Genomic DNA, 10,897 nt, shown 5'->3' with positions numbered 1-10,897 from the left:
TACATGAAGGCTAAGAGCTTCATCTTCAATAGCAATACCAAAACCGTGCCTCTGAAGGGAACCAGAACCCTGGGATGCAAAGGAAAAGGCCACACACACACTCAGCAGCAGCTCCTTTAATGTGAACACTTTGTTCGGGGCATGCCTTCGGTACAGTCAGCACGGATAACCTGCACTCTGCTCAGAGCAGAGCTGACGGTCTACAGCTGCGTCCTCACGGGCACCAGCACTTCCTTCCAGAGCTCAGGCTGGCTATGTCTGTGTCTACTTGGTGGGTAGGAGGTGCAAATTCTAGCACCTTAAAAGAAAAGGAACATTGTGGTCTGTTGCATACAGTTTGTCCTTGGCTTTAGGTCATCTTTTCATACCTGCCAATTTGAGTTCTGAAAGGTTAAGTATGGTACCTGTCTAGAAACGACAAAGTGACTGCCATTTAAAAGCCACATAATAAGGTATGTTACAGTTTAAGAGTTAAGCCAGGTCAGACATGCAAGAGAACAGGTCTACACAGACTGAATGCAGTACAGGAAGGTGTGTGAAACTAGGCTGACCTTTCCTCTCACGGTGAATTCACCTCCTAAACCAGATCTCTATGCAGAAAACTTTTTCTTAAGTTTAAAGAACTGTTTCTTACCTGGTGGCGTAGCATTAGTTTATTTCATCCAACCTAGCATTTCAGTTTCTCTTCCTCTGGGATGTGTTTCTCAAATGAGTGGATCCCACCAGTTTACATTTGCCACAAGTACACACTCTTGTAAACAGTGCCCTAATCATGATGCTTTTACTGTTCAATCCCCAGCTTCAGGAGAAAAGATCTGTAAGATACTTGATTTCGGCAGAACAGTTCACTGGAGGGAGAGACACGGTTCAATATGCTTATGAATTATCCATTCAGTGTGGCCAAGGGTGATTCAAACAAATCAGCTTGGGGCCTAGGGACTAGTCTTAAATCTAACTTAATCACGTTATAATTAATAGAGTCCCCTTAACTCAATGAGGGTATTATGTTCCTTTTAAACCAAGTAGCACTGTATACAAGGGGACTTTAAGCCAATGTTTCCATGCATTGGCAAGGTTTTAGCAATATTTCTGTAATTCATGTTTACTTTTAAATTCATAAATCATGACTATAAAAATAACCTATGGTATGGGATAAGTAGACTTTCCTTACCTGTTTTATTAAAAGAAAATAGCAAAGATCTTGAGGGCAAATTCATAATGATTCATTAACAAAGTCCATTTATGCTGTGAAGTGATGGTAGTTAAGCCAGAAAAGTCTAGTTTACTTATTCCCATAATGTTCCTTACCAGCTGTAAGCCAACACTACTCACAAAAATTACTTGAAGACATTTTTATGTTCAAACTGCATGAGTGAAATAGCATAGTTGGCTGTGCACTGGCTGCTCTCGGGGTAGCCTGCAGCTAGTACATGAGCACACTTCTACTTTCTCCACCACTTCAGAAAGCTGCTCAACAGCCTATTCCACTGGCTGCTTCTCCAAACAGGAAAGGAATCTCAACCCTTGGAAAAGGGGGGGGAAACAGATGGGTAAGTTTCCCAGCCTCACTGTAAGCACAGTTGCTTACACCTTAGGTCTAAACTGCAAAACAAAAATACAAAGATCTATAAACCATCACCATTCTGTATGTGACACTCTAAATAGTATGCCTCTGAGGCAGGCTGAAAATAAGCAGATCTATACATGTGTACTAGATGTCAGAGATAGCTTGTTTTATTAGTATTATTTTCCACTGATCCAGTAACTAAAACACTTCGAAAGGGTAGATGGTGCCAGTTATTTGCCCTGGTACCTTTGGGCCCAGGAAGTTCATCATGGTGTGCAGACAAAGTGCTTCCAAGGTTATTTGTGCTTTTTTTCCATAAATTGATATATATATATAATATATATTGGCCTCAGCCAAAGATTCAGATTCTCCTAATTTTAATTGCTTTTGTTTGCCATGGTCCTATAGTTCTCAAGCAAGTTACAATAGCATTTAAGGTCTTCCAATAGAAGGAATGGTTAAAAAGGAAACAAAATGCATTGAGCAAGGGAAACACAATCAATAGCCAATGGCCTGCTCTCACTCCACATTTTAATATAAAATACTCACACAGCGCACTACACCTCTCTGCTAGCTGAACACTGCTACTGATGAGCCCCAGACCACAGGAGAAAGAAACTTTTCTCTCCCAGTTTGTATGAACAGAAAACGTAATTCCAAACACTATTGGGAAGTTGCTTTCATGGCAGGAATTATGTTCCAGAGTCCACGCTGGAGGAAGCAGGCAAGGAAACAGCACTTTTCTGGCACCCAATCTGATCCCATGCCTGTTGGAATCGAGTCCAGTGTCTCATTAGTGTTCCCTTTGAAACGTCTGTTGGCTGTCCCTGCACACAGCAGCCTTCTCCCTCCAGAACTGCATTTCTCCAGTCCTCCTTTTGCTGTGACTTCTTCCATTAAGAGTTAAATAATAATTAATGTTATTCTAAAGATGAGTTAAAAACCCAAAATGCAGGTCAGAATCCTGCCATCAGGGTGTCATGTCTCAGGGAGCTGGTTAATGTCTGTCAGTTTGGTATCATTCAGAATTGCCCGGATCCTCTCCAGGGAGTCTGCTTGCCGGATCCTCTCTAACTGCACCTGGAGGAACAAAGAGGAGATGAGCGCAGGTGATGCTGCCCTGCCTATGTGCCCTCTAGCTGGACTACTCAATTGACATGCAGCCGATTAGTTCAACAGATTAGGCTCTTCAAAGAAAAAAACCATACTTTAAGACTTCACCAAACCAATTAAATAACAGTGCCCATCCAGTACCCCTCAACCTGATGATTCAGTTGAAGGTAGAAGGGAAAGGAGAAGGGGGCCAAGTTCGTAGAAGAGACCAAGTTTCTGGGTTAGTGATCATGCAAAGATCTGAGGTAGAGACAGGCAATTAGAGTCCTCCGGCTACATTGGTGCCCCCTCCCACAGAGGGCCCTAAATACCTCACCTGAAGAGTCTGAGAAAGTTTTACAAAATCTCTCTGGACTTGTTCACTGACATCTAATTCTGTCTGCAACCTCTGAGCTTTGTTCTTCTCTTCAAACATGAGCTGTTCAACAGTGGCCTGAAAAATACAAGTTCTGAGTGAAGGCTGATGCTAAAGAGCTGCTGCACCTCTCTTCCTGAGGATCTTCATCACTCACTGCGGAAGGTGCAACCTTTCTCTTTATTCTGTGCACTAAGGACTGAGCCCAGGACCACAGCTTTGTGGTAGGCAAGCACTGTACAGCGCCAAGCATATCCCCAACTCTTCGTACTACTAGAGCAGAGACCTGAAGGATACCTCCATATTCCATTAATCTTTGTTTTTTCCACTGACTTTTGTGGGGAGGGCGCATGCCACAGCACACAAGTGGCAGCCACAGGACAAGTTGCAGGGCCTTGTGCATTCTTCTACCATGTGGGCCCTAAGGATTGAATTCAGGCTTGGCAGCAAGCATTTCTACTCGCACTGGTTTCCATCTTTGTTTGTTTTAAGATAGGGTCTCCCATAGCCCACACAAGCCCCCGAACTTGCTCTATTGTGGCTGAGAATGACCTTGAAATTCTGATCCACCTGCCTCCCTTCTGGGATGACAGCTTGTGCTAACACACCCAGTTCTGTGCTGGACATCAAACCCCAGGGACAAGTCCATGCTAACTAGGCAAACGCTCCACCAGCTCAGCTTTATCCCCTCCCCTATCTCCTTTTACATGTACTGTGTGTGGAGAGGGAAGCACTCACAGGACGTCATCAGGAGAACAACCATAGAGAAGTGGTTCTCTCCTTCCATTTTGTGGGCCCCACAGATGAAAAACTCCAGTCAGCAAGTTTGGCAGCAAGCACCCTTTACCTGCTGATCCATTTCTCCCCCACCCACTCTCTTCCTGTAGGGCAGCATCACCAGTTGGGTGGGCTACTTGCTGGTATGAAAGCCAGAATAAGAAATGTATTCAGGGGTTGGGGATTTAGCTCAGTGGTAGAGCGCTTGCCTAGGAAGCGCAAGGCCCTGGGTTCGGTCCCCAGCTCCGAAAAAAAGAACCAAAAAAAAAAAAAAAAAAAAGAAATGTATTCAAAGTGCTATGTCCTTAATCCCAAGATAACAGCTGTCACAGCCACACAATGTTTAAACAGGAATCCCCTGACATTAACACCTCATTAACACAGGCCAGCAGCTACTGCTACCTCCAGCCTCCGCTAAGACTACAGTCTTGTTCTAAAAGCCAGAACATACCGACCACCACTGACTCAACTCATGTCTAGGAATCTCCCCCATAATCAGCCATATGATTTTAATTCTATCCAGACTCATCAAGATATCCATGAATCTGCTTCAATGAAATCTTAGCATCTGATATAGGGATGGCATGGGGTAATGTTTTCAAAGCACCCTTCCTCCTTCAATCATGAAACCAGGGCCTCGTGCATGCTAGGTAAGCAGTCCACCACCAAACTCTATATCCCCAGCCCCCACCTTTTCAAATAACATTTTGTTTTTACTTTTTATTTTGAGATAGGGTCCAGCTAAGTGGCCAAAGCTGGTGTTAAGCTACTTGGTAGCCTCTGGAAGACCTTTGAACTAGCAGTCCTCTCCTGCCTTGCCCTCTATGAACAGAGCTGCAGGCAGGCCTGTGTCAGCCTGCCCAGCAGAGCAGCACTTCTAACAGAGCGCTGTCCACGCAGGAGTAACCCTATTCACAGTGTGTGTGCAGGTGACAGAAAAGTCTGTCAAACCTGGGGCTGGAGTGACAGACAACCCTGAGCTGGCATATGCATGCTAGGAGCTGAACACAAGTCCAGTGCTCATAACTACTGAGCTATCGCTATAACTCTGGGTTGACATTTCTAATCTACTACTAACTGAAGCCATTAAAGCCTGTGACCCAAGCCTACAAAATTGGCAGAGGGAAGACTTAACCCACAGGTACATAAATCCATTTTATTTTGACAAGTTGTTAGTAGAACCAATGTTCAGAATATAACTATAAACAGCAAAGTTTTGTTTTTTTCCTGCATTTTTTTTTAATTTTTAAGAAATTGTGGGTGTTTTGTATATACATAGATCTGTGTACCACAAACCTGCAATGCCCATGGACGCCAGAAGGTGGCACTGGATCTCCCTGTGACTAGAGTTAAAAAGATGGTTGTAATACAATGTGTTTGTGCTAGGAACTGAACCCAGGTCCTCCAAGAGTAACCAGCATTCTTAACCACTGAGCCAGCTCTCTAGCCCCCTTATTTGTTTGCTTGAGAAAGTCTTACTATGTAGACCAGGCTGGCCTTGAACACATATCTTCTTCACCGGTTGGGATTAATTGTGTGTCCTACCATGTCTTTTAGCCTCATTTTTTAAATTAAAAGACCAACAAACATAATTACCTTAGCAGCAGTTTCCTTCTTTAACTGTTCCTCTAAATTAACTTTTATTTCTTGGAGGCTCTCAAGTTGTTGCGACTTCTCTCTTAATGTAGATTCCAACTGTGAAATCAAAAGCAGAGAAACTCTGAAGGCCGCACAGGACTATCTAGGGTTACTACCTGTGACCCAGACCATGCCCCGAGCCAGGCTTGCTTTCGGCTGTGCCTGCAATGTCCTCGAACTTCAGAATGTCTATTTTCTTGTCCTTCCAGACCTGGCCTTTACCTATGTCTTAGGTACCTACCATATTCTAATTCTAAGGCCTGAATGATGAGTAAGGACAAGCAGGTGTGGAAATAATCAATGCCTATCAACACAAAGGCAGCAGCATTTGACTCAAAACTGGACAGTATTTTCTAGAAGAGATGATGACTAACTTTTGCTTTTAGTACTGGGGATTAAACCCAGGTCTCACAGGCTAGGCAAGCATGTGGTCACTTAGTCTCCATCCCCAACTCCTTTTGAAACACGGTCTTGCTTTTTGTTTGGGTTGGTTCTGAACTGGTGTTGAGCTCTAAGGCCTAGGCAGGCCTTGATCCTGTGGTTCTCCTGTCTCCTCTCTATACCGCCAGCATGGATTAACATTTTCACCGGGGAAGGAAAGGGTGACAAGGTAAAGAAAGTAAAGAGATATTCCAAAAACAGAATGTCTGCTCTGCCCAAGGTTGGTGCTCTGGCTACCTGCAGTAGTGTGGGGCCGGAGCGTCTGGAGAAGCCTGAGGTGAGAGACCACTGCACTATACTGTAGACTTGTCCTCCTCGTTGAAGAGAAGTGCTGAAGACTTCAAAAGATTGAGATAGCCTGGCTTCAACACAGAGATGAACTGGAACAGGCTCCAGTTCTTAGGCTTCTTAGGAAACAAATCGAGATATGACAACAGGCCGATGAGAAGTGACGTCTCAGAGCTGAGGGTGTGGCTCAGTGGGACAGAACACACATGAATTCAATTCCCAGACCCATTAAAGCAAAGTAAAAAGTGAAGTCTGAACTCGGACTGGCAGTGGGGTAGAATGTGGTGCATCTGAGCCTGGGACTTCTGTTCAGTGGAAGGAAAGCACTCTTCCGCTGAGCTACACCCTCCAGGCCTTTGCAGTGTGACCTAAAGAGAACTCTACAGAAGCAGAAGGGAGACCCAGACTGCTTGTTACAGAGAAGTGCCTGGGAGGTCAGGTGGAGGGTGGCACTCTTTCAAGAACCTTGGAAAACTAATGACTTCCTACAAGTATAATGCAAGGAGAAACTTTGTGGTTTTGTGTTTCATTTGGAAAGGCAGTCTTCTTTTGTACTCAGGCAGCCCCAAACCTGAATCAGCTCCTTGAGTGCTAAGACGACAGCACCACAGCCATCCCACTTCCTCCCTCTTAAAGGGAAACAGCTGGGCCATTTTTACACAGTGGGAGAAAGATCAATCAATAGGTAGCTGTTAAACAATAGAGAGCATTGCCAGTGTCACTGTAATGAGAGACAAGCCACTATTTCAAAGACAAGACTGATAATAAAGTAGGAGAGCATGTGACTGGGGAACCTGGGACACCAGTGGCCCTGTGTAATGACTGAGCAGTGAGGGTACTGAGATGACAGTGACTGAAAGCCACTGTGAATAATGAAAGACTGTCTAGGAGTACTTGAGACCATGACAGAAAGGGCATGAGATGCCACCAATCCTGGCAGCATTAGCTTCTTGAAACAACAGGCCTAATCCAGAACTGGGCAACAGCTGAGTGAGGGCAGCAAAGGAAGAGTGTGAGTGAGAAGCCGACTAAAGAGTCCGGCAAGCCAGAGAAGGTCAGGTTGGGAGGAAAGAGAGCAAAGCCAGGAAGCTGTTGTTCCAAGTTTGGGGAACTGGGAGAGGCACTCAAATGAGACAGAAGAAAGAGAAACAAGGTACAGCCAATGTGAGAAGCAGGGCAGCATTGGAGTGAAGGTCTTTTGGGTCAAGGACACTGAGGTCAGGAGGCGTGAGCTCATCTCCTACACTGCTGAGGCTCATTAGGAAACCATGCCTGTGGGCACAAGTGTATGCACACTAGCTGTGCAGCAGTCAGACTGACCGCGCCAGGCTGAGGTGCCCATCCCCACACGGCCCAGCACACAGAGGTTCTCCATACACATTCTCTTCCACTGCCCCTCTATTTCCCACTAGGAAGATGTTTCTTAAAAGCAGGGATTATGCCTCAGCTATCTCATTTCTTTCTTCTGGCACAGGATTTAATAGATAACTACTGAGTGTTGATAGAATTAATTTTAAACTTGTGACTCACCTGTCCCTTTTCAACTTTTATTCTTTCTAATTCAGCTTTTAGACTAGAAATGGAAGCTAGGACAAAAGGGAGAAATATTAGCAGTTATATTTTTTCCATACAATGTCCCCAAAGAGTCAGAGATACACTATGGACAAAAGTGCTCTCTCTCAAACTAACCCAGAAAACTGACATTATAGTCAAGCTCAGGGAAAGGCCACGTAACATGCATACTGTGTTCCAATCTAATCAGACCATATCTAACTGGAGGACAGCAATGCTGTTAGCAATAAAGTTCTGTAAAGAAATGCTGCCTGTCTGGCCCTGGCACCCATGGCTTTGGCTCCATTACTATCAAAGCTTATAAAAGGACAGAGGATTTGGGGCTTTCACAGTTACTGCACATCTAAGCACCTAGGACAGGTGTTATTTTATACTTTTGTTCTCTACACCTATGATCATCCATTCATCTAAACAGTGCTATTTACCAATACCTGGAGCCCTGGCCTCTTGCTCTGCTCTGGGATTGGGGAGGCGGAGGGGACGGGACGACACTACACCCGCAGAGCTCCATCCCCAGCCCACCAGCAGCACGTCTTTCTCACCTATTTCCTCCTTGCAGTTTTCAATTTCCAGCTGTAATGTCTCTTCAAGGTTTTCTTTTAAACACTGTTCCGCCTGAATTTGCTCTTTTAGAAAAAGTATTTCAGCCTTCAGCTTCTCTTCCATGTGGTCTGCTGCTGTCCGCACATGAACAATGTTCTCACGATATTTTAAAACCAGTTCCCGGAGCACCTGGATTCAGTAAACAAGAGGTTACTGAATATTTATGTTTCAAATGATTCGGTTATTTAGACTGTGAATTTCAATGACCACACAGTGTTCTGAAAGCACATGCCTTTGCACATTAACAGTCAACATGGCCAAAAAGTTGTGTTGTAAGCTACATTTTCCCCTCAAAGCTGATTTATGAGAAGGAAAAATAAAATGTTACATAATTTCTTCATGAAATTCACTAGGAAGAATACCTTCATGAAGCTAAAAAGAGAATAAATTCAGGAACAAGAATCAACTCGATAAAATACATTTAATTGGGGCTGGAGAGATGGCTTAGTGGTTAAGAGCACTGACTGCTCTTCCAGAGGTCCTGAGTTCAATTCCCAGCAACCACATGGTGGCTCACAACCATCTGTAATGGGATCTGATGCCCTCTTCTGGTGTATCTGAAGACAGTGACAGTGTACTTATATATAATAAATAAATCTAAAAAAAAAAATACATTTAACTTACCTATTCATATATTCAAATGCTCACTGGAAATCTCTTTAGGCAAAGTACTATGTCAAGTAAGTAATGACCACACGCAGACAGACAGACAGACAGACAGACACACACACACACACACACACACACACACACACACAAAGACAGGCGGTAAACTTTTTTTTTGGTTTTGTTGAGAAAGACTGGCCTCACATTAACAAGAGATCCACCTGCTTCTGCCTCCCAAATGCTGAGATTACAGCACGTGCCATCATATCTGGCTTTTCCCTCTCAAATTTCAATCATTTAGAACACGTAATCATACCCTACAGAAAACCAACCCAAACTAGCTTTCCGAGCAGCTTTCTAATTGAATACATTTTCCTAGTGTTTTGGGATGGGGCTTACCTATGTTGCCCAGGCTGGCCTGGAACTCCCTATGCAGCCCATCTGGCTTCAAACTCATGAACCTCTTGCCTCAGTCTCTAGAGTGTTGGGATTGCAGGCAAGCACCACCATGCTCATCTTAGATAGCTTTTAAATCTAGGAATAAAAATTCTCTAGAGAACAGAACAAAGAACTATTTCCAGCCTAAAAGCAAAGTTTTATCAGAGGCGAAGGTGGTGGCAATGTTATTTAAAGATCACGGCAGAGACACAAGTTTCCCAAACTTTCTGTATCAGCAATTACCAGTTAAGCAAGGGGCAAGAGTTCCCTAAGAGGGCCGGGTCTGGGCTAGACCACAGCAGTGGGTGTGATGAACAACTGTGTCTTTAAAAGCAAATCAACAACAAAAAACTCGACTAGTAATGTTAATATGTACACAGAGAAAAATTAGGTAGGATTATAAGAAACTTACTTATAAAAAGATAAATTTATGTTATATTTGTTTTTTTTTTTTTCATTTGAAACAAGAGTCTCACTATGTAGTGCAGACTGGCCTAGAATGCACTAGGTAGAACTGGCTGGCCTCAAACATAGCAATCCTCCTGCCTCAGCTGCCCCAAGTGCTGGGATTACAGCGTCAAGCCATTAAAACCAGCTCATACCTAATTTTTCAATTAAGAGTTTTCACTCACTATTTTATTCTTGCACATGTGAGTGAGTGACAGGCCCTGGCATATGGCGCGTGTGGAGGCTCCAGCAAAGGATCTCCAGGGACTGACTCTGTCTGCAGACTCTGCAGCAGGCATCCTTATCTACTGAGACATCTCACCAGCCCGGGTTTTCTCTCTAAAAAATAAAAGGGTCTCTCAAATAAAATTCTCTTATTTTGCTTTGGAACTTGGTCTAAGAAATTTCGTCTCTACTTAGGCAATATTGAGTTCTGAAGGTCATAAACCTAAAAAGGTATTTTCCTTTAATATTGCAAGATTTAGAAATACATAGTTGAAACATTTGAAGAATTAAGAGTAATTTCCCTCAAAAGCAGAGTACAAGTGGAAAAACAAAGTCCATCTTTCTATTCAGAAAATAGATGAGTGTAACATAACTCTTTAAAAAGTATCACCCAGGGGTTGGGGATTTAGCTCAGTGATAAGAGCGCTTGCCTAGCAAGCCCAAGGCCCTGGGTTCAGTCCTCAGCTCCAAAGGGGGGAAAAAAGTATCATCCATTTTGCCAAAAGCAAACTCACAGAGATCCTCCTGCTTCTGCCTCTGCCTCCCAAGTTCTAGGGGAACAAAACAAAACAGTTTAATGGTTCTGCTAGTGTAAACTGGTGAAACAGAATCTTCCTCCACTCAGCTGGGAGAATGGAGAGAAGGCTAACAAACAGCAGGCCGTGCTCCAAATAAAAAGGAAGGGCACGGCCAATTAGACTGGGCACAGGACAGTAGAAAGCCAAGGCAGGGACAAGAACAGTCCACCGCTCCAAGCCAGGCCCTCAGGAGGGATGTGCCGACGTACAGAGGCAAACCTACCAGAGTGACAGCAGACAACAGAGGCT

At 44.0% G+C, this 10,897-nt stretch overlaps 1 protein-coding gene across 4 annotated transcripts in view; it reads right to left on the bottom strand.

Annotated features, from left to right (window-relative positions):
* Positions 1-101: 101 nt before the first annotated feature.
* Positions 102-10,897, bottom strand: part of Rabep1 (rabaptin, RAB GTPase binding effector protein 1) — a 100,924-nt gene continuing 90,128 nt past the window's right edge. For 2 of the 4 annotated variants that reach the window (XM_087573829.1, XM_087573830.1), the window contains 5 exons: positions 8,294-8,483; positions 7,710-7,765; positions 5,409-5,507; positions 2,997-3,113; positions 1,713-2,647 (listed from right to left, as the gene is read on the bottom strand). In XM_087573829.1, the coding sequence (XP_087429955.1) occupies positions 2,546-2,647; positions 2,997-3,113; positions 5,409-5,507; positions 7,710-7,765; positions 8,294-8,483 (564 nt within the window). In that variant the 3' untranslated portion in view covers positions 1,713-2,545. 4 annotated transcript variants of the gene reach the window in all.

This window comes from Rattus norvegicus, chromosome 10 (assembly GCF_021556685.1).
Source record: "Rattus norvegicus strain SHRSP/BbbUtx chromosome 10, alternate assembly SHRSP_T2T, whole genome shotgun sequence".
Taxonomy (NCBI): domain Eukaryota; kingdom Metazoa; phylum Chordata; class Mammalia; order Rodentia; family Muridae; genus Rattus; species Rattus norvegicus.
Note: the sequence above shows the minus strand (reverse complement) of the source record. Positions and strands in the feature narration are given on the sequence as shown.